The sequence below is a fragment of the Sturnus vulgaris genome, chromosome 31 (genome assembly GCF_052056855.1).
Source record: "Sturnus vulgaris isolate bStuVul1 chromosome 31, bStuVul1.hap1, whole genome shotgun sequence".
Classification (NCBI taxonomy): Eukaryota; Metazoa; Chordata; class Aves; order Passeriformes; family Sturnidae; genus Sturnus; species Sturnus vulgaris.
In genome coordinates, this window is record NC_142273.1 from 4,432,150 (window position 1) to 4,455,616 (window position 23,467).

General features: G+C 52.2%; 1 protein-coding gene across 1 annotated transcript; it reads left to right on the plus strand.

Moving 5' to 3' along the window:
* The first annotated feature begins 1,269 nt into the window (after window positions 1–1,269).
* Window positions 1,270–21,187, plus strand: KIRREL1 (kirre like nephrin family adhesion molecule 1). The gene is given in 17 exon segments (XM_088181027.1): window positions 1,270–1,353; window positions 9,812–9,862; window positions 9,865–9,960; window positions 10,638–10,787; window positions 11,288–11,364; window positions 11,366–11,446; window positions 11,663–11,813; window positions 12,287–12,392; window positions 12,853–13,001; window positions 13,425–13,552; window positions 14,064–14,190; window positions 14,880–14,980; window positions 15,632–15,830; window positions 16,477–16,584; window positions 16,881–17,005; window positions 17,825–17,902; window positions 18,523–21,187. Coding segments are annotated over 17 exon segments (2,202 nt in total). The 5' UTR covers window positions 1,270–1,301; the 3' UTR covers window positions 18,946–21,187.
* Window positions 21,188–23,467: the final 2,280 nt, after the last annotated feature.

Below are 23,467 nucleotides of genomic sequence, written 5' to 3' on the forward strand. Positions count from 1 at the left end.
CCACTTTTAAAAATTTTTTTTTGTTGTCTCGGGCGCTTTTTGGGATCGGGAAGTTGTGGGGATTTAGTTTGGGGGATTTGGGGAATTTCTGGAGCTGGGGAAAAGAATCTGGTGTGGCCCCGGACGAGGATCGGGATGGCAGCCAGGGAAAAAAAAAAACAAATTAAAAAAAAAATAAATAAAAGTTTGGAAATCCTCAGGAGACAGGGAGGGGAAAAAAAGGATTTTTTTTTTTTTTTTTCCATGGAAAAAAAAATTAAAATAATTTGGGAAGGAGGAGCTGGGCGGCCTCTGATCCCCCTTGGCCGAACTCCGGGAGTGGAGCGGGGCCGGCGCCGCTTCCCGGATTTTCCAGGTTTCCTCCAAATCCCTCCAGGCGAGGAGAAGGAAAAAAAAAAGAAAAAAAAAAGAAAAGAAAAATTCTATTTAAGATTAAAAAAAAAAAAAAAAAGAGAGCGAGAGAAGAGGAAAAGCTCAAGAAAGAGGAAAATGGGGGGAAGGAAAAAAGAAAATTTAAATAATTCGGGAAGGAGGGAGGAGCTCCCAGATGTGCACGGGGGCGGCCCCAGGTGTGCCCAGGTGTGCCCAGGTGTGCGCGCAGGAGCGCGGCCCCGAAATGCAGCTGTGAGCCCCAAACCAGGCATCCACAGCCCAAAAAATCCCAAAATTTCACCCCAAAAATCCCGAATTTTCGCCCCCAAACCTCACATTCACACCCCGGAATCCCAAATTTTCACCAGGAAATCCCGAATTTTCACCCCAAAATCCCGAATTTTCGCCCTCAAACCTCCACATTCTCACCCCAAACCCCACATTTTCGCTCCCAAAATCCCAAATTTTCACCCTAAAATCCCAAATTTTCACCCCAAGATCCCAATTTTTCCCCCCAAAGCCCCCGAATTTTCTCCCCACGCCCCCCCATTCTCTCCCCAAATCCCCTCCCGCTCCTCCCCACGCGTGACACGCGCGCCCTCCCCGCTCCCCCTCCCTCCTTCCTCCCTCCTCCTCCTCCTCCTCCTCCTCCTCGCCCCCTCCTCCCCCCCCCGAGCCCGCCCCGCCCCCTCCGCTCGCTCGGGGCTCGGAGCCTCCGAAGCTCCGTGGCCATTCCTGGCCACCCCCTCCCCCCCCCCCAAAAAACAAACCCCAAAACCCCAAATCCCCCCCCCCCCCCAAAAAAAAAAACCCAAAAAAACCCCAAAATCGCCGCGGCCGCCGTGGGGGGAGGGGCTGCGAGGGGGTGGCGACCATCCCCCCCCCCGGGGCTACCGGGAGCGGCGCCGTGGCCAGCGCGGGACGGGAGCATGCGGCTCGTGCTGCTGTGGCTGCTCGGCGTGGCCCGGAGCCGCGGGCAAGGTGGGCGAGCGGGGGGGGGCGGGGGGCGAGCGGGCACGCGGGGGGAGGGGAGGGGGTTGGGGGGGGTTCGGTACCGGATTTTGGGGGAGGGGGGGGGGGAGGTTCGGGATCGGCTCCAGGTCCCGCCCGGTCCCGGAGGGGTGAGAGGGGCTGGGGGGGGTGGGGGTGGTACCGGGGGGGTTCTGGGGGGGATTTTAGGGGTTCTGGGGGGCGGTTCTGGGGATGTCTGGGGGTTCTGGAGGTGGTACCGGGGGTGTTTAAGGTGGTACCGGGAGGTTCTGGGGATGGTACCGGGGGGATTTGGGGGTTCTGGAGGTGGTACCGGGGGTGTTTAGGATGGTACCGGGTGGGTTTGGGGGTTCTGGGGATGTTTGGGGTGGTACCGGGGGCTTTGGGGGTGGTACTGGGGATATTTAGGGGTACCGGGGGGGGTTCGGATGGTACCGGTGGTATTTAGGGTGGTACCGAGGGGGTTCCGAGGTTCTGGGGGGGTTCGGATGGTACCGGGGGGGTTTGGGGGTTCTGGGGGTGGTACCGGGGGGTTTGGGGGTACCGGGGGGGTTTGGGGGTACCGGCGGTGTTTGGGTGGTACCGGGGGGGGTTCGGGTGCGATCGTGGCTGGTTCTGCTCAGTCTCGGGCCCGGTTTTTGGGAAATCTTGGGCTGGGTTTGTGGGGATTGCTGTGATTCGGTACCGGGGGGTTCTGATGGCACCGGGCCCGGTTCTCCCAAATCCCGGGGTTGGTTCTCGTGAATTCCCCTCCGGTACCGGGGGGTCCTGCCGGGACCGGGCCCGGTTCTCCCCAGTCCTGGGACTGGTTCTCCCGGACCTTCCCCCTCCGGTACCGGGGGGTCCCGATGGAATCCGGGCCCGGTTCTCGTGGACCTCCTCCGTCGGTACCGGGGGGTCCTGATGGGACTGGTCCCGGTTCTCCCAAATCCCGGGGTTGCTTCTCCTGGACCTTCCCCTCCGGTACCGGGGAGTTCTGATGGCACCGGGCCCGGTTCTCCTTGGACCGCCCATTTCGGTACCGGGAGATCCCGACGGGACCGGGCCCGGTTCTCCCGGACCCCCAGCTCCGGTACCGGGGGGTCCCGATGGAATCCGGCCCGGTTCTCTCGGACCTCCTCCATTGGTACCGGGGGGTTCTGATGGAACCGGGCCCGGTTCTCCCAAATCCCGGGGTTGGTTCTCCTGGACCTTCCCCTCCGGTACCGGGAGGTCCCGACGGGACCGGGCCCGGTTCTCCCGGACCCCCCCAGCTCCGGTACCCGCCCCTCCCCCCGGTTCCGCTGCCGTTGGATCCCCCGGACCCGGATCGCGATTTTGGGGACCCCTCCCCCATTCAGAGCCCGGACCCCCAGCCCGGTTCCGGTTCGGGGTCAAACGGAACCGGGAGGGGGAGGGGCCCTGACCCGGTTGGATTCCTTGGGAAAGGTTCGGGGGGGGGGACGGGACCTTTCTTCCCAAATTTTTCCTCTTTTCCCACTTTTTTCCCCATTTTTTCCCCCCAGACTTCTCCCATTTTTCCCACATTTTCCCCCACATTTTTCCCACTTTTTCCCCCCAATTTTCCCCACCTTTTTTCCACATTTTCCACCATTTTTCCCCACATTCCCCACTTTTTTCCACTTTTTTCCCCACTTTTTTCCACTTTTTTCCCCATTTTTCCCACCCCCCAAGCAAAATCCCAGGGGAAACTGAGGCACGGGGAGCTGCTCTGACAAGGCCACTTTTTTTTTTTTTTTTTTTTTTTAATTTTGGAATTTGGGGCGGAATTTTTGGGGTGAAAATCCCCAAAATCTCCCCAAACCCCTGGGAAGGAAGGGAAGGGAAAGGAGGGGGAGGGAAACCCCAAATATTTCAAAAATATTTATTTCAAATATTTATTTATTTCAAATATTTATTTCTAATGTTTATTTCAAATATTTCCCGGGATTTTTTTGGGGGGGTTCCCCATTCCCGAGCTGCAAAAATCCAATTAAATTTTTAATTAAGGGGGCGGCGTTGCTAAGATGCCCAAGAGGAGAGAGAGAGGAAAAAGGAAAACAAAAAAAAAAAGAGAAAAAAAAGTAAAAAAAAAATGGAACAGAAAAAAAAAAAATTCCAGTTTGGGATGGGACATTCCCAGTTTGAACTGGGACATTCCCAGTTTGGGGTCAGGGCTCACAGCCCTGTGTGACAATCCCAGTAACCCCCAAATCCACCCCAAAAATCCCCAAAATTCCAAAATCCCAAAAATCCCATTAATCTCATCCCATAAACCCCCAAATCCCATCAATCCCCAAATCCCAAAAATCCCCAAATCCCATCAATCCCCCTCAATTTGGGAGATTTTTGGGTGGAAAAACCAAACCCTGGAACCTTCTCCTCATTCCCATCATTTAATCATTTATTAATTTATTAATTTATTTATTCATTTAATAATTTAATCCTCTCCCCCCCCAGGATTTTAATTCAGGATTAATTGAATTTAATCTCCCACCTGGACAAATCCCGGGAATTCCCAGCTTGGATTTGGCTCCTTCCCAAGGGAATTATCGGGAGTTATTATTGGGAATTATCAGGATTTATTATCGGGAATTATCGGCAATTAATCGGGAATTATCCCCGAGAATTATCGGGAATTATTATTGGGAATTATCGGGATTTATTGTCGGGAATTATTGGGAACTATCTGGAATTATCACCGGGAATTGTCGGGAATTATTATCTGGATTTATCGGCAATTGTCGGGAATTAATCGGGAATGATTATTGGGAATTCTCGGGAATTATTTCCGGGAATTAATCGGGAATTATCAGGAATTCTCGGGAATTGTCGAGAATTCTCGGCAATTATCAAGAATAATTAGGAATTATCACCGGGAATTCTCGGGAGTTATTTCCGGGAATTATTTCCGGGAATTTTCGGGAATTTTCGGGAATTCTCGGGAATTCTCGGGAATTATTTCCGGGAATTTTCGGGAATTCTCGGGAATTATTTCCGGGAATTATTTCCGGGAATTATTTCCGGGAATTTTCGGGAATTCTCGGGAATTGTTTTCGGGAATTTTCGGGAATTATTTCCGGGAATTCTCGGGAATTCTCGGGAATTATTTCCGGGAATTATTTCCGGGAATTATTTCCGGGAATTTTCGGGAATTCTCGGGAATTATTTCCGGGAATTTTCGGGAATTATTTCCGGGAATTTCCAGGAATTCTCGGGAATTTTCGCCTCCCGGGCCGTTAATTGCTCGCGGTCCAATCCTCCGCCTCTCCCTCATTTATTGTCTCTTCATTAATTGCCCTCAGCGCTAATTGCGGCCCCGGGGGCGCGCGGCTCATTTGCATAAAGGCGGGAAAAGGCCAAGGGGACACCTGGGGACACCTGGGGACACCTGGGGACACCTGGGGACACCGGGAAAGGAAATGGGGACATTTGGGGACACCGAGGTGGCACCGGGAAAAGGAGGAAGAAAAGGGAAAAAAAGGGGAAGAGAAGGGGGAAGAAAGGAGAAATAAAAGGGAGGAAAAAAAGGGGGAAAAAGGAGGAAAAAAAGAGGAAAAGGTGAAGGGGTGAAAAAATGGGGAAAAAAGAAAAAATGAGGGAAAAAAGGGAAATAAAAAGGGGGAACGAGGCCTTTCCTGCAAGGGCTGGCGGCGTTGCCATGGCAACGGGCGGATTATGATCCAAATGGAAATGGGGAAAAAAAAAAATAAAATAAAAAAAAAATAAAAAAGGAGGGATTGGGATGAAGAGGAGGAGGAGGAGGAGGAAAAAAAAATAATTTATTTCCAAGCCCAGAGGCGTCGCCATGGGAACGGGGGAAAAGGGGAAGAAATTTAAATTTTTTTTTTAATTTTTTTTAAATTTTTTTTTTTTTTAATTAATGGGAATTTAGGGGAGAGGGATGAAGGTTCCGGGTTTTTGTTTTTTGGGGTTTTTTTCCAAAATTCTTGGGGTGTCCCGTGGGAGGTGCAGGGGTTAAGGAGGGAGGAAAAAAAAAAATAATAATAATAAAAAAAAAAATTGATGAAACTTCCCCCAAAATCTCGGACGGGTTTGGGGAGGAGAGGGTTAAAAATTCGGAGTTTTTTGGGGGTTTTTTTTGGGTTTTTTTGGGTTTTTTTGGGGTTTTTTTTTGGTCTTTCCAGAGGGAGCCCGGGCAGGAAATTCCTGAAATTCCAGGAGTGTGGGATCATCGACCGCAGGGAAAAAGGGAGAGGGAGAGGGGGGAAAAAAATCCCAAATCCACCCAAAAAGAGTAAAAAAAATTCTGAATATGGCCCCCAAAAAATCCCAAATCCACCCCAAAAAAATTAAAAAACGAATCTGAGTATCCCCCCCAAAAAATCCTGAAACTACCCCCCAAAAAATCCCAAAAAAAATCCCGAATATCCCCTAAAAAAATCCTGAATAGCCCTAAAAAAATCCTGAATATCCCTTAAAAAAATCCCAAATTTACCCCAAAATCGAGACCCCAAAAAGGGGAACTCGACCCCAAATCAGAGCCCCCAAAATCAGGACCCGACCCCCCCAAAAAACCGCTCAGACCCCCCCAAAATCTCCCCAAAAACCGCTCAGACCCCCCCAAACTGAGCCCCCCGAGGCTCCAGGGACCCCTCCCCAAATCGGGACCCCCCAAACCCCCCCAATTCTCGCCCCTCCCCCCCCGTTTTCCCCTTCCTGGGAATTTCTGGAGCGGCCTCCGTTGATTGGCCGGGCTTTAATTAATTAGCGGCAGGCACAATGTCTAATTAAGACTTTTGTCCTTGTGCTGGGGAAAGGGGGGAAAAAAAATAAATGATAAAAAAAAAAACAAATTTAATGAGAGGGGAACCAAAAAAAAAAAATAAAAAGATTAAAGAATTAAAAAAAAAAAAAAAAAAAAAAAAAGCGCTGGCGTCGTTCCGCCCTCGTTAGCAGATGTCTTAATGAGACTCGGTTAATTAATGGCATTAATTAATCCCCGCGTCCTGGCCTTGGGGGGGGCGGGGTGGGGATTGGGGCCCCCCCCGTGCCTCAGTTTCCCTCTGGGGATTTTGGGGATTTTGGGGATTTGTGCCTCAGTTTCCCTTTGGGAATTCGGTGTCCAGGGAATCCCAGTGTCCCCAGTATGGGCACGGGGACATCCCAGTGCCACCAGTATGGGCACGGGGACATCCCAGTGCCACCAGTACGGGCACGGGGACATCCCAGTGCCACCAGTACGGGCACGGGGACATCCCAGTGTCCCCAGTACGGGCACGGGGACATCCCAGTGCCACCAGTATGGGCACGGGGACATCCCAGTGTCCCCAGTTATGGCCATGGGGACATCCCAGTGTCCCCAGTCCCAGTGTCCCCAGTGTCCCCAGTGTGGCCATGGGGACCCCGCTCTGGTCCCCTCCCCCCCGCGGTGTCCCCGCCAAGGTGACCCCGGGAGGGGACCCTGATGGGGGTGGGGGAGGGGCGGGGGGTGGGGGAGGGGCGGCCATTCCCGCTCGTTTGTTTTTCTGATTCCGCCTTTGGCAAAAAAAAAAAAAAAAAAAAAATCCGGGAATAACCGGGACAGGCCGGGGGTGGCCTTTGTCCCCCCGGTGTCACCTCGGTGTCCCCAAGGCTGTGGGACAATCCCTGGGATTCTGCACGGGCGGATTTTGGGGGCTCTGGTGGATTTTGGGGTCTCTGTTGGATTTTGGGGGGCTCTGGTGACCCCTCACTCCTGGTTTTAGCTCTTGTGAGTGGGGACAGGCCGGGGGTGGCCTTTGTCACCCCCTGTCACTTCGGTGCCACCCTGGTGACATCACAGTGTCCCCAAACCTGTGGGAAAATTTCAGGGATTCTGCACGGGCGGGTTTTGGGGTCTCTGTTGGATTTTGGGGTCTCTGTTGGATTTTGGGGGGCTCTGGTTCTCCCCCCGCCCCTGGTTCTCGCTCTGTGTCACTGCTGTGGGGACAAAGTGACATCGGGACAGGGACAGGGGACAGGATTGGGGGACAGGGACAAGCGAGCACTGAGAAGTCTGGGATGGCAGGAACAGAGGACGGGGACACAGGGACAGGGGACAGGGACGGGGACAAGTGATTGGGGATGTGACACAGTGGGAATGGGGACAGGGACACTGGGGAGGTTGGGATGGCCAGGATGGGGACAGGGATGGGGACAGGGATGGGGACAAGGAACCAGTGAGGAGGTTGGGATGGCAGGGACGGGATTGGGGACAGGGATGGGGACAGGGAGGATTGGGGACAAGGACAGGACTGGGAACAGGGATGGGGACAAGGACAGGGATGGGGACACAGGAGCAGGAGGGGACAGGGCCGGGATTGGGGACAGGAGGGGACAGGGACAGAACTGGGGACAGGGACACGATTGGGGACAGAACTGGGGACAGGGACACGATTGGGGACAGAATTGGGGACAGGCCCAAGGCCACCACCCCGCCGGGATTCAATTAACGAGGAATTAAGGGCTGGGATTTTTAATTAACGCGGGATTAGAGGACGGCGGTTGTGACCAAACGGGGTCGGCGACCTGGACGGGGGGGGGGGTGGTGACAAGAAAAAAAAAAAAGGGATAAAAATGACATTTGGGAACCCCGAAAATTCCCGGGAATCCCGAAATTCCTGGGATTCCCATCCCGGTGTGCAGGGAAGGTTCGGGGACAAAGGGGGGGGTTGGGGACAGCTTGGAATTCTTTCCCAAAAAAGGAGAAAAAAGGGGGGAAAAAGGGAAAAACAAGGAAAAAAAGAGGGGAAAGGGGGGGAAAAAGAGGGAGAAAGGAAGAAAAAACGGGGAGAAAAGGGGAAAAAAGACGGGGAAAAAAAAAGGAAAGAAAAGGGGAGTGAAAAAAAGGGAAAAGAATCCTGGAATTCCGTGATCCCGCAGCTCCTCCCATCCCCTGGAGCTCCTCCGGCTTTTCCAGAGTCAGGAAAAAAAGTGGAAAAAAAAAAAACCGGGAAAGGAGCAGCGGGATCCGCTGAAATCCCGGGAATTTCAGCAAGTTTGGGGATTTGGGGAAGCGGGGGATCCCAAAACGCAGGAATTTTTTTTATTTTTTGGGCTCCGTGTCCCCTCCCCCGGGCCGGGCTCGAGCTGAAAGTCCCAAATTCCCGCATCCCAAAATAGTTCCTGGCGCCGGGAGCGGCGGGGGAGGGGCGGGGATGTGCCAGGGCTCGGCTCGGAATTCCCGGGAAAAATGGGATGGGATTCCCGGGAAAATGGGGGATGAGATTCCCGGGAAAATGGGATGGAATTGCCGGGAAATTGGGATTGATCCATGGTAAAATGGGATCCCGAATTCCCGGGAAAACGGGGCTGGAATTCCCTGGAAAAATGGGATTGATCCCTGCAATAATGGGATCGATCGCCGGTAGAATGGGATTGATCTGTGGAAAAATGGGATTTCAAATCTCCATCAGGATGTGACCCCAAATTCCCAGAACTCTCCTCCCTCCCTCCCTCCCTCCCTCCTCGCCTGTTTTTAGTTTTGGAATTTTTATTTTTTTAAATTTTTTTTATTTTTTTTTTCTTTCCCGTAAAAATGGCAGCGAACGAGTCGGGAGGAGAAGGGGGGAGAGGGGAAAGGGTTTGAATTTGAAATTTGAAATTTGAAATTTGAAAAGATGGGAGGGGAGGAGAGGGGAGAGAAAATGAGGAGGGGGAAAAGGGGAAAAAGGGGGGAAGGGGAAGGATGGGGGAGTTTTATCCCGGGGGTTTTGGGGTGTTTGATTTATCCCGGGAATTCCTGGATCCCCCGTCCCGACCATCCTGGACTCGCCCCCCTACACTGAGATTTTTTTTTTGTTTTTTATTTTTTATTTTGGGGATCCATCCCGGTTGGATTTCCCGGGATTCGGGAGGGGAGGGCCGGGATGGGGACCCCGAGCTGCTCCATCCCGGGCCGGTTCCGTGCGCGATTCCCGATTAAAAATCCCGGGATTTGGGCCGGGAAAAGCGGCCCCAGGGCACGGCCCGGCCCAAACCCGACACCGGGACCGAACCGGGACCGAGCCGGGACACCGGGACTGGGGACACCGGGATCGAACCGGGATTGAACTGGGACTGAACTGGGATTGGGGACACCAGGATCGAACCGGGATTAAACTGGGATCGAACTGGGACACCGGGACTGGGGACACCGGGATCGAACCGGGATTGAACTGGGATTGGGGACACCAGGATTGAACAGGGACTGGAATCGAACCAGGACCAGGACACCGGGAATGGGGACACCGGGATCGAACCGGGACTGGGACTGGGACTGGGACTGGGACTGGGGACACTGGGGACTGAACTGGGAACAGGACTGGGATTGTGGATCCTGGGGGGATCTGGGTGCCGGTCCCAGTGTCGATTCCGGTTCTGGTCCCGGTTCTGGTCCTGGTGTCGGTCCCGGTTCTGGTCCTGTCCCGGTTCCGGTCCGGTGACGGTCCCGGTGCCGGTTCTGGTCCCGGTTCTGGTCCAGTGACAGTCCCGGGTGCCGGTTCCACAGCCCTGCAGCCGAGGTTCGTGGAGGAGCCCGAGGATCAGACGGTGGTGGCCGGCACAGGAGCGTCCTGTCCTGCGTGGTGCTCAACTACTCCGGCATCGTGCAATGGACCAAGGACGGGCTGGCCCTGGGCATGGGACAGGGCCTCAAAGGTGCTGGGGACACTGGGGACACTGGGGGACACTGGGGGACACTGGGGGACACCCATGGGACGGGGCCTCAAAGGTGCTGGGGACACTGGGGGACACTGGGGGACACTGGGGGACACCCATGGGACAGGGCCTCAAAGGTGCGGGGGGACACCCATGGGACAGGGCCTCAAAGGTGCTGGGGACACTGGGGGACATTGGGTGACATTGGGTGACACCCATGGGACTGGGCCTCAAAGGTGCTGGGGACACTGGGTGACACTGGGTGACACTGGGTGACACTGGGGGACACCCATGGGACAGGGCCTCAAAGGTGCCCAGGGGACACTGGGTGACATTGGGTGACATTGGGTGACTCTCATGGGCACGGGGAGATTGGGGTGTCCCTGTGGGATTGGGGATATTTGGGGATGTTTGGGATGTTTGGGGTGTTTGGGATGTCCCTGTGACATTGGGGTGACCCCATTCCTGCCCCCAGCGTGGCCCCAGTACCGCATCGTGGGCACAGCAGGGTTGGGATGTTTGGGGTGTTTGGGGTGTTTGGGGTGTCCCTGTGGATTGGGATGTTTGGGATGTTTGGGGTGTCCCTGTGACATTGGGGATGTTTGGGATGTTTGGGGATGTTTGGGATATTTGGGGTGTCCCTGTGACATTGGGGTGACCCTGTTCCTGTCCCCCAGCGTGGCCCCGGTACCGCATCGTGGGCACGGCCGACTCGGGCCAGTACAATCTGGAGATCAGCCAGGCCGAGCTCTCCGACGACGCCGTCTACGAGTGCCAGGCCACCGAGGCCGCGCTGCGCTCGCGCCGCGCCAGGCTCACCGTGCTCAGTGAGGGCTGGCCCTGTCCCCGGCGTCCCCACTGTCCCCACTGTCACCTGTGATGGCCCCAGTGAACCCCAATGGCCCCCTATGGCCCCCAATGTCCCCAGTGAACCCCAATGTCCCCAATGTCCCCAGCATCCCCAATGTCCCCAATGATGTCCCCAATGTCCCCAGTGAACCCCAATGTCCCCAGTGTCACCAGTGATGTCCCCAATGTCTCCAATTCCCCATTGTCCTCCAGGGCACCCCGTGTCCCCTCCCCAGTCCCTGTGTCCCCACCATGTCCTGTGTCCCCTCCCCACCCTCCACGTCCCCAATGGTCCCCAGTGTCCTGTGATGGAGACTGGGTGTCCCCCCTGTGTCCCCCCTGTGTCCCCTCTGTGTCCCCCCTCTGTCCCCTCATTTTCCACCCAATTTTCCACCCCCAAACCCCAATTTTTTGGGGACCCGCCACCACCAGCGTGTCCCCCCGCCCTCGAGCCAGTGTCCCCCGTGTCCCCTCGCAGTCCCCCCTGAGGACCCCACGATCGACGGCGCCCCCGAGATCCTGCTGAGGGCGGGGACCCCCTACAACCTGACGTGCCCGCGCCCGCAGCGCCAAACCCGCCGCCAGCATCGCCTGGTTCCGTGACGGGCAGCAGCAGGACGGGGCTGTCACCACCACGGTATGGCTGTCCCCAGAATGTCACCCTGTCCTGTCCCCAAAACTGTCACCCTGTCCCTTCCTGGTGTCCCCAAAACTGTCACCTTGTCCCCAAAACTGTCACCCTGTCCCCGTGTCCTTTCCTGCGTGGTGGCCATCTCCTCTGGATGTCTCCATATCTGTAACCCCAGTGTCCCCACGTGTCACCCCAGTGTCCCCAATGTCCCCATGTCCCCAGGAGCTGCTGGCCGATGGCAAACGCGAGAGCACCACGAGCCTGCTGCCCATCCAGCCCACGGACCTGGACATCGGCCGCGTCTTCTCCTGCCGCTGCTCCAACCCCGCCGTGCCCGGCGGCAAAGAGACCTCAGTGCGCCTCAACGTGCACCGTGGGTGGCACCTGGGGACAGTGGGGACAGCGGGGACACTGGGGGGATTGGGGACACTGGGGACATTGGGGGATAATGAGGATATTGGGGATATTGGGGACATGGGGGACATTGGGGACACTCAAGGACATTGGGGACACTGGGGACGTGCAGGCGTGGGAGGGGTTAGGGGAGGTGGGTGGGGAATTTTGGGGCGTTTTGGGATGTCCCAGGTGGGAGTGGTTGGGATTTGGTGGAGGGAGGAGGAGGAGGAGGAGGAGGAGGAGGAGGAGCTTGGGGATCACATCCCACCCCAAATCCCACCCCAAATCCCAGGGACAGGATTTGGGGTCCCCACAAGCCCAGGAACAGGGGATGATCACACTGGGATGGGATTTGGGGTCCCCAGAAGCCCAGGGATGGGGCATCCCCAGCCCAGAGCTTTGGGGACCCCCCCGTGCCCCCCTGACCCCGTGGTGGCCCTGTCCCCACAGATCCCCCGACGGTGACTTTGTCCATCCAGCCCCAGACCGTGCAGGAGGGAGAGAGGGTCGTGTTCACCTGCATGGCCACGGCCAACCCCGAGATCAAGGGCTACAGGTGAGCCCCAAAACCACCTGGGGTCGGGGGTTGGGATTGGGGTCGGGGTCAAATGGGATCCCTGAGTGTCCCCACCTTGGGTCTGTGTCCCAAAACCCACTGGGATTGGAAATTGGGGTGGGGATTTAGGATTGGGGGTCCCATGGTGTCCCTTCCCCAAAACTGCCTGGGAATGGCAATGAGGATTGGGATTTAGGATGGGGATTGGAATATAGGATCAGGATTGGGATTTAGGGTTGGGATCAGGGTCTCACAGTGTCCCCAAATGTCCCAGGTGGGCCAAGGGGGGGGTGATGGGATTTAGGATCGGGGTCCCACGGTGTCCCCTCCCAAAACTGCCTGGAAACAACGATGGGGGCTGGGATTTTGGATTGGGATTTCGGTTTGGGATTGGGATTTCAGTTTGGGATTGGGATTTGGGGTCGGGGTCAGGGCCCCACGGTGTCCCTGGATGTGCCAGGTGGGCCAAAGGGGGGGTGCTGATCGAGGAGGCCAAGGAGAACAGGTACGACACGCAGGTGGATTACACCTTCTTCACCGAGCCCGTGTCCTGCGAGGTGCACAACGACATCGGCAGCACCAACGTCAGCACCCTGGTGGATGTCCACTGTGAGTGACCCCAAAAAAACCCCAAAAACCCCCAATCCCAGGCCCCCAGAAACCCCAAATCCCCATCCTCAAACTCCACCCCAAAACCCCAAATCCCAGACACCCAAAATCCCCAAATCCCCAGCCCCAAAACGCCCAAAACTGACCCCAAAAACCCCAAAACTGACCCCAAATCCCCAGCCCCAAATGCCCCAAAACCCCAAATCCCCCAAAACTGACCCCAAAAACCCTCCAAACCCCAAACCCCTGTCCCGAAAACATGAAATCCTCGTCCCCCAAAACCTCAAATCCCAGACTCCCAAAACCCCAAATCCCCAGCCCCAAAACGCCCAAAACTGATCCCAAGCCCCCCAGACTGACCCCAAACCCCCCCAGACTGACCCCAAACCCCCCCAGAAGCCCCAAACCGTTTTCCCTCCCCAGTCGCCCCCCGGATCGTGGTGGACCCCAAGCCCACGGTGACCGACATCGGCTCTGACGTCACCCTCACCTGTGTGTGGTCGGGGAATCCCCCCCTGACCCTCACCTGGACCAAGAAGGAATCCAACATGGTGGGCAGCTCGGTTCTGCGGGTTCTGGAACCTTCCGGGCTCACACATGGGTGGCACTAAAGGCCCTGGCCCGAAAAAGAAAAAAAAAAAAAAATGTCCCCAAATGTCCTCAATGTCCCCCAATGTCCCCCAGTGTCCCCTGTGTGTCTCCAATGCCCTAAATGTCCCAAATGTCCCCAAATTCCCCCAGTCTCCCAAATGTCCCCAATGTCCCCGGTGTCCCCAATGTCTCTCAAATGTCCCCAATATCCCCCAATGTCCCCAATGTACCCCAAATGTCCCCTGTGTGTCCCCAATGTCCCCAATCCCCAAATCCCCCCAGTGTCCCCAATGTCCCTGTGTGTCTCCAGTGTCCCCAGTGTCCCCAATCCCCCCAGTGTCCCCAGTCCCCCCACTGTCCCCCCAGTGTCCCCTGTGTGTCCCCAGTGTCCCCAGTCCCCCCAGTGTCCCCCCAGTGTCCCCAGTGTGTCCCCAGTGTCCCCAACCCCCCCGTTGTCCCCGTTGTCCCCAGGTGCTCAGTAACAGCAATCAGCTGTACCTGAAGTCGGTCACCCAGGCCGACGCCGGCCGTTACGTCTGCAAGGCCATCGTGCCCCGCATCGGCGTGGGCGAGAGGGAGGTCACGCTCTTCGTCAACGGTCAGGCACCCCAAAATCACCCCGAAATCACCCCCAAATCATCCCTAAAATCACCCTGAAATCACCCTGAAATCATCCCTAAATCACCCCAAAATCACCCCCGAAATCATCCCAAAATCACCCCTAAATCACCCCCAAATCATCCCGAAATCACCCCAAAAATCACCCCAAAATCACCCTAAAATCACCACCAAATCATCCCGAAATCACCCCCAAATCACCCCTAAAATCACCCCAAAAATCACTCCAAAATCATCCCTAAATCACCCCTGAAATCACCCCAAAATCACCCCAGAATCTCCCCAAAATCATCCCTAAAATCATCCCGAAATCACCCCGAAATCACCCCCAAAATCATCCCTAAAATCAACCCAAAATCACCCCAAAATCACCCCCAAATCACCCCCAAATCATCCCTAAAATCACCCCAAAAATCACCCCCAAATCACCCAAAAATCATCCCTAAAATCACCCTGAAATCACCCCCAAAATCATCCCTAAGTCATCCCTAAATCACCCCAAAAACCCCCCAAAATCACCCCAAAAACCACCCCCAAATCCCAATTTTTTCCCCAAAATCCCATTTTTCCCCCAAATCCCCGTTTATTCCCCAATCCCGATTTTCCCCCAATCCCCATTTTCCCCCATTTCTCCCCCAATCCCACATCTCCCCCATTTTTCTCCCCCAGGCCCTCCCATCATCTCGAGCCGCCCGGTGCAGCTGGCGGCGCGCGGGGGCCGGGGCAGGGTCGAGTGTTTCATTGGCAGCACGCCGCCCCCCGACCGCATCGTGAGTCACAAACCCCAAAATCCCCTCCTTAAAGCCCTTCTTTACCACTTTTATTCGGCTTTTGATTTGTTTTTAACGATTTCATTTGGCTTTTAATTGATTTCTTCCCCTAATCTTAGTTTTTTTTATTTTTTTTCCTCATTTAATTTGGTTTTTAATTGATTTTTAAAATATTTTTCTCCTAAGTTAATTTATTTTTCCTTTAATTCTTCCTAATTTAATTGATTTTTTCCTTAATTTCTTTCCTAATTTTAATTGTTTTAAATTTTCTCCTAATTTAATTGACTTTTTAATTTAATTTTTTTGAAATTTGTTTTTCATTTACTTTTTCCTAACTTAATTTTTTTCTAATTTAATTTGGTTTTGTATTTTTTTCCTGAATACATAAATACATAATTATATAAATTAATATATAAATACGTAACTATATAATTATACAAATAAACACATAAATATATAAACATGTAACACAATAAATATATAAATACTTAAGTATAGAATTTTATAAATAAATACACAAAGATATAAATGTGTAACTAACTAAATATATAAATATATAAATATTTATAATTTTATAAACAAATCCACAAATACATAAGCCTGTAACAAACCCACCCAAACGTGTCCCGTTGTCGGTGGTTGGCCGGGCAGGCGTGGGCGTGGCAGGAGAACGTTCTGGAAGCGGGGACGCTGGAGCGTTACACGGTGGAGAGGAGCAACACGGGCAGCGGCGTCCTGTCCACGCTCACCATCAACAACGTCATGGACGCCGACTTCCAGACGCGCTACAACTGCACGGCCTGGAACAGCTTCGGGCCCGGCACCGCCATCATCCAGCTCGAGGAGAGAGGTTGGCTTGGCTTGGGATGGGATGGGTTGGGTTGGGTTGATTGAGTTGGGTTGGGTTGAGTTGGGTTGGGTTGGGTTGATTTGGTTTGAGTTGGGTTGCGTTGAGTTGAGTTGGGTTGGTTGAGTTGGGTTGGGTTGAGTTGATTTGAGTTGGGTTGGCTTGGCTTGGCTTGAATTGGGATGGGTTGGGTTGGGATGGCTTAGGTTTCGTTGAGTTGGGTTGGGTTGGGTTAAGTTGGGTTTAATTGAGTTGGGTTTAACTGAGTTGAGTTGGGTTGGGTTTGGTTCAGTTGGGTTGGGTTGGGTCAAGTTGGGTTTAATTGAGTTGGATTGGGTTGGGTTGGGTTGAGTTGGATGTTTGGGGGAATTTTATGGAAATCGAGGCCGGGCCTTGTTTCTCCACCCCGGCTGTGTCCGAGGAATTGCTGGAATTCCTGGAATTGATTTAATTGTTGGAATTCCTGGAATTGTTGGAATTCCTGGAATTGTTGGAATTGTTGGAATTGCTGGAATTCCTGGAATTCCCCGCGATGTTGCCACGGGGTCGGGCGCGGCTCGGGCTCTCCCGGCGCGGGTGACATTGGCGCTTTGGGGCCGTGGCCGTGGCCCTGTCCCCTGTCCCCACGTGGCCCCGTGTCCCCCCTCAGAGGTCCTGCCCGTCGGCATCATCGCCGGGGCCACCATCGGCGCCAGCGTCCTCCTCGTCACCTTCCTGGTGGCCCTCGCCTGCTTCCTGTACCGGCGCCGCAAAGGAAGTGAGTCAGGGACAGGGGGACAGCAGAGGGGATGGGGGGACACCAGGGGACAGCAGGGGACAGGGGGGACATGAGGGGACAAGGTGGCACCCAAAGGGAGACAGGGGGGCACTGCAGGGGTGGCCTTGTGGTCACTGTGTGGTCACTGTGGTCACTCTGGGTCACCCCATGGTCACTCTGTGGTCACCCCGTGGTCACTGTGTGGTCACCCCGTGGTCACTGTGTGGTCACCCCGTGGTCACTCAGGGTCACCCCCTGGTCACTGTGGTCACTCTGGGTCACCGTGTCACCCCCAGGCCGCAAGGACGTGACCCTGCGCAAGTTGGACGTGCAGGTGGAGACGGTGAACCGAGAGCTGCACACCGAGGACGACACGGCCAGCGTGGCCACGGCCAGCCGGGTCATGAAAGCCATCTACTCGGTCTGGGACACCTGGGGACACCTGGGGACACCTGGGACAGCTGGGACACACCTGGGGACACACCTGGGGACACACCTGGGGACAGCTAAGACAGCTGGGGACACACCTGGGGACAGCTGAGGATACACCTGGGACAGCTGGGACACACCTGGGATACACCTGGGGACACACCTGGGACAGCTGGGACACACCTGGGACACACCTGGGGACACCTGGGGACACCTGGGACACACCTGGGGACACACCTGGGGACAGCTAAGACAGCTGGGGACACACCTGGGGACAGCTGAGGATACACCTGGGACAGCTGGGGACAGCTGGGACACACCTGGGGACAGCTGGGACACACCTGGGATACACCTGGGGACACCTGGGGACACCTGGGACACACCTGGGGACAGCTGGGACACACCTGGGGACAGCTGGGACACACCTGGGATACACCTGGGGACACCTGGGGACACCTGGGACACACCTGGGGACAGCTGGGACACACCTGGGACAGCTGGGGACAGCTGGGACACACCTGGGACACACCTGGGACAGCTGGGGACAGCTGGGACACACCTGGGACACACCTGGGGACAGCTGGGGACACACCTAGGGATACACTTGGGACAGCTGTGACACACCTGGGACACCCAGGTTATCCCATGGATTTTTAGGGATTTTTTAGGATTTCTCCCACCCCAAACCATTCCAGGACTCCCTGCCCTGCTTTATTCGGGATTTTAGGGATAAATCCCAGATCCTGCCAGGATTATCCCATTAAAAATTCCACGGAAATTTTTTAATAATTTTTCTGTTTTTCCCCCCCAGTCCTTCAAGGAGGACGTGGAGCTGAAGCAGGAGCTGCGCTGCGACACCATCGACACCCGCGAGGAGTACGAGCTCAAGGTGGGGATCTGGGGATTCTGGGCTGGGAAAACATCCCCAAAAAATTTAAATTTTTTTTTTTAGGGTGGGAAAAGAGCGGCAGATCCCGAAATCGTTAAAATCCCCAAAATCCAGATTTCCCTTCCCATTTTACCCCAAACCCCCATAATTTCTTTTCCCCTTCCTTCCAGGACCCCACCAACGGCTACTACAACCCCAAAATCCCCCCGAAAATCCCCCAAATCCAGATTTCTCTTCCTGATTTTCCCCAAAAATCCCGATTTTCAGTCCCATTTCCCCCAAAACCCTTAATTTTTCTCCCTTCCAGGACCCCACCAACGGCTACCACAACCCCAAAATCCACATTTCCCTTCCCATTTTCCCCCATAAAATCCCCAAACCCCCCGTTTTCTCCCCAAAACCCCCCATAATTTGGTTTTATTTCCCTTCCAGGACCCCACCAACGGCTACTACAACCCCAAAACCCTCCTAAAACCCCCCCAAACCCCCCCAAAACCCCCATAATTTGGGGTTTTTTCCCCCTCCAGGACCCCACCAACGGCTACTACAACCTCAAAACCCCTCCAAAACCCCCCCAAAACCCCCCCAAACCCCCATAATTTGTTTTTTTTCCCCTCCAGGACCCCACCAACGGCTACTACAACGTGCGTGCCCACGACGAGCGCCCGTCCTCTCGCTCGGTGCTGTTCCCCGATTTCCGGGGCCCCGCGGGCACCGCTCGTTTCGAGGCGCGGCCGCCGTCGCGCGTCTCCCACTGCAGCGCCTACGCCCAGCTCAGCTCCTTCCCCCGCGCCGACTTCTCGGCCGAGCCCGCGGCTCCCGACGCCTCCAGCCAGGTCTCGTACGACGCCTTCGGCGGCGCCGGCGCCTTCCCGGCCGCGTTCCCCCCGTTCCGCCTGGGCTTCGGCGCCCCGGCCGTGCTGGAGCGCGGCGCCTACGAGGCCTACGAGGCCAAGCTGGGCGGCGCCGGCCGCTTCTCCCTGGCGTCGCAGCACTCGGACTACGGGCAGCGCTTCCAGCAGAGGATGCAGACGCACGTTTAGGGCGCGGCCCCGGGGGTCCCCTGATATTCAGGGGGGGTCGTTGGGGCCCGGCCCCGCTCCTCGGGACGTGCCGGGGGTGGTTTTGTACTCGTCCCCATTCCTGGGTTTTCAGCTCGTCCCATTCCTGAGTTTCCTACTCGTCCCCATTCCTGGATTTTCAGCTCGTCCCCATTCCTGGATTCTCTTCTCATTCCTGGTCCTGGATTCCCATTCCTGGATTCTCTTCGGGTCCCACTCCCAGATTTTCTACTCGTCCCATTCCTGGATTTTCAGCTCATTCCCAGTCCTGGATTCTCTCCTTGTCCCATTCCTGGATTTTCTACTCGTCCCATTCCTGGATTCTCTTCTTGTCCCATTCCTGGATTTTCAACTCATCCCATTCCTGGATTTTCTCCTCGTCCCATTCTTGGATTCTCTTCTCATTCCTGGTCCTGGATTCTCTTCTCGTCCCATCCTTGGATTTTCAACTCATCCCATTCCTGGATTTTCTCCTCGTCCCATTCTTGGATTCTCTTCTCATTCCTGGTCCTGGATTCTCTTCTCCTCCCACTCCTGGATTTTAAACTCGTCCCCATTCTTGGATTCTCTTCTCATCCCATTCCCAGATTTTCTACTCATCCCATTCCTGGATTTTCTTCTCATTCCCAGTCCTGGATTTTCAACTCGTCCCATTCCTGGGTTTTCTCCTGGTCCCCATTTCTGGATTCTCTTCTCGTCCCATTCCCGGATTTTCTTCTCTTCCCTGGTCGTGGATTCTCTTCTGGTCTCATTCCTCGATTTTCAACTCATCCCATTCCTGGATTTTCTTCTCATTCCCAGTCCCGGATTTTCTTCTTGTCCCATTCCCAAATTTTCTACTCGTCCCCATTCCTGGATTCCGTTTCTCATCCCCGTTCTTGGATTCTCTTCTCGTCCCATTCCTGCATTTTCTTCTTGTCCTGTTCATGAATTTTCTTCTCATTCCCATTCCCGAATTTTCCTCTCCTCCCATTCCCAGATTTTCCCTCCCATTTTTCCATTCTCGGGTTTGGTTTTTCCGGCTCTTTCTGAGCGGGCCCCGGGTCTGGGGAGGAGGGGAGAAGATTTCCCCAAATCCAGAGGGACACACAAATCCCAAAAAAGGAAAAAAATAAAATCCCAAATCCAGAGGGACACACAAATCCCAAAAAAGGAAAAAAATAAAATCCCAAATCCAGAGGGACACACAGATCCCAAAAAAGGAAAAAAATAAAATCCCAAATCCAGAGGGACACACAAATCCCAAAAAAGGAAAAAAATAAAATCCCAAATCCAGAGGGACACACAAATCCCAAAAAAGAAAAACAGTAAAATCCCAAATCCAGAGGGACACACAAATCCCAAAAAAGAAAAAGATTAAATTCCCAAATCCAGAGGGACACAGAAATCCCAAAAAAGAAAAAGATTAAATCCCAAATCCAGAGGGACACAGAAATAAAAAAAAAATAAATAAAAAAAAAATAAAATCCCAAATCCAGAGGGACACAGAAATCCCCCCAAAAACCCCAAACCCATTCCAAATCATTCCCAAAAAAAACCCCAAAATTATTCAAATCATTCCCAAAAGAAAAAAAAATTCAAACCATTCCCAAAAAAAAAAAAAAAAAATCATTCCAAACCATTCCCATTTCCCCAAGGGTTCGACCTGTTCCCAAATCCAGAGGGACACAGAAATCCAAAAATAAAATTTAAAAAATTCCCAAATCCCCCCAAAAAAATAAAAATAAAAATCCCAAATCCAGAGGGACACAGGAATCCCCAAAAATAAATTAAAAATCCCAAATTTTGGGATTATTTTTGGGGGGGAGGAGCTCCCCCCCCATGAATGTAAATCCAGGTGGGAATTTCCCAAATTCCCGGGAATTTTGGGGATTTGGGAAGAACCAAAAATGTTGGGATGAGGAATTCCAGGGATTGGGGGGAGGGTGAATTTTATAGGGAATTTTCCCCAAAAAAGAAAAAAAAAAAATTCCCTTTTTTTTTTGGAATTCCAGGGATGAATTTTGGAGGGAATTCCTAAAAAAAAAATCTTTTTTTTTTTAATTTAGGGGATAAATTTTGGTTAAAAAAAAAACAGATTTAGGTACGAGACCCCTCCCCACCCCTCAAGGAACTTCCCAAGGATCAGGAATTTCCCAAAATTCCCAAAATAATTCCCCAAAACTTCCCCATTCCCAATCCCGGTACGATTTAGGGGATTTTCCTCATTTCCTTCTCCCCCCCCCCCCCCAAAAAAATGCAATTTAAAATTAAAAATTCCCATCGGGATGGGCCAAAAAAAAAAAAAAAAAAAAATTCCAAATAAAATCCCAAAGGTGCCTGAAAAAAAAAATTAAAATTCCCAAAAAAATTCCAGAGAATTCCAGAGGGAGGGGGGAGGGAATTCCAGGTGCTGCATCCCAAAATTCCAGAGCAATATTCCACAAAAAAAAAAAAAAAATTAAAAAAAAAATTAAATTAAAAAAAAAAAAAAAAAAGGGGGAAATGCCCACCCCGGCCACCGGGAAGCTTTAAAATTCCAACCCCATTTTTTGGGGTTGGAAATTGGGATTTTTTTTTCCCCTTTTTTTTTTTTTTTTAAATATTTTTTAGCACAAAGTTGGTTTAGAAATTTCCCCTTTTTTTTTCCCTGAAATTCCGCAGTTTTTTCCTCCCCGTTCCCGTTTTTTTTTTTACAAAAAAAAAAAAAAAAAAAAAAAGTTGCATTTTTCCTTTTTTTTTTTTTAAATATTCTGTACTATATTTTTAGTCTTAAACACGATATATTATATATATTTAATTTTTTTATATATATATATATATATATAAATATAAATGGTTAAAAAAAAATTCGAAGTGGCTCCGTGTTTTCAATATTTTGGTTTAAAAAAAAAGGGGATTTTTAAAATTTCTTAATGGTTTTTCTGGAATGGATAATTATTAATAATTCCTGCAGTTCCAAGGTACCTCAACTGAAGGAAAAAATATTATTAAATATAAATTTATTCCAGGGATTTATCTGATTTATTCCTGAGTTTATTCCGATTTATTCCTCGGGAATTTTTACCACAAATCCCTCGCCTCATCCCTTTCTTATTTCTTTATATAAAAACGAGTTGAATCCCAAAAATTTAATCAGGATTCCCTCAAAAAAATCCGGAATTTGGCTTTTAGAACGTAAAATCGATTTTTTAAAAAATTTTTTATTTTTTCAGCTTCCAGCCTTTCCCTCCCTCACAGAGCACAATTAATTAAATTTAATAAATTTGGAATTCTCAAATCACGAGCTGCTGGGAGAGGTAAGGAAGGAATAAGGGGGGGGGGGGGGGGTCCCAAATAATTTTATTTTTTATGGAAAAATAAAAAAGTGGGATCCGGGCCGGTTATCCCAAGGTTGGAATCGCGGAATTCCCGAATTTCTGAGGGGAATTCCCGCCATTTCTCCCCTCACAAACTCCGCCATGTTTGGGGCCTGCTCGCGCCCTCAGCGCAGCGCGCCCCCCCCACCCGTGCCCGCCCCCTCCTGGGCGGGCTCTGAGGGCCGCGCCCCTCACGCCGGGGTATTTATAACCTCGGAAAGGGGTGGAAATCCCGCGAGATCTCGCGAGATTTTCTGCGCCGCCATTGTTGTTTACGCTCTTTCTCTGTGACGTCATCGCTGTGCGACGAGCGGGGATTTGGGGACCCCCGGGGGGGATTTGGGGACCCCCGGGAAGGCCCCAAAAAAATCCCAAAAATTCCTGATTTGTCCCCATTTCCATCCCTGCGCTGGTGGCCCCAAGGCGGGGCAGCCCCGAGCCCTTTGGGGGGGCTTTGAGGGTCCCGTGTCCCCCCCCCCCCATTTTTGTGGGGTTTTGGTTCCCCCCGTTCAATGGATTTGGGGGAAAATGGATCCCAAATCCAGGGAATAAAAAATCCCAAATTCAGGGAATAAAAAATCCCAAATCCGGGGAATAAAAAATCTCAAATTCAGGGAATAAAAGATCCCAAATCTCTGAATTTATGGGTTCTCTATTCCCCGGATTTGGGATTTTTCATTCCCCGGATTTGGGATCCCCCGTCCTTTAATTTGGGCTCAGGACTCTCAAAAAAAAAATAAAAAATAAAAAATAAAATAAAAATCCCAGGAATTCCAGGAATTCGCTTTTTTTCCAGGTGTTTGGGTTTTGTTCAGCGCCCAAGAAAATTCTCTGCAATTCCTGGAAATCGCTTTTATTTCACCCCCCCAAAAATCCAAAAATCCCCTCAGGGATCCCCAAAAATTAAAATAAATAAATAAACAAATAAATAAATAAATAATTCCCCGTCTGGAATTGCAGGAATTCTTTTTCCCAGGTTTTAATTTTTATTCTTATTTTTATTCTTATTCTTTTTATTTTATTTAATTTTTATTTTCATTTCACTTTATTTTATTTTATTTTCATTTTATCTTATTTCATTTCATTTATTTTATTTATTTTATTTTATTTTATCTTATTTTATTTTATTTTTTTAAATTTTATTTTATCTTATTTTATTTTATTTT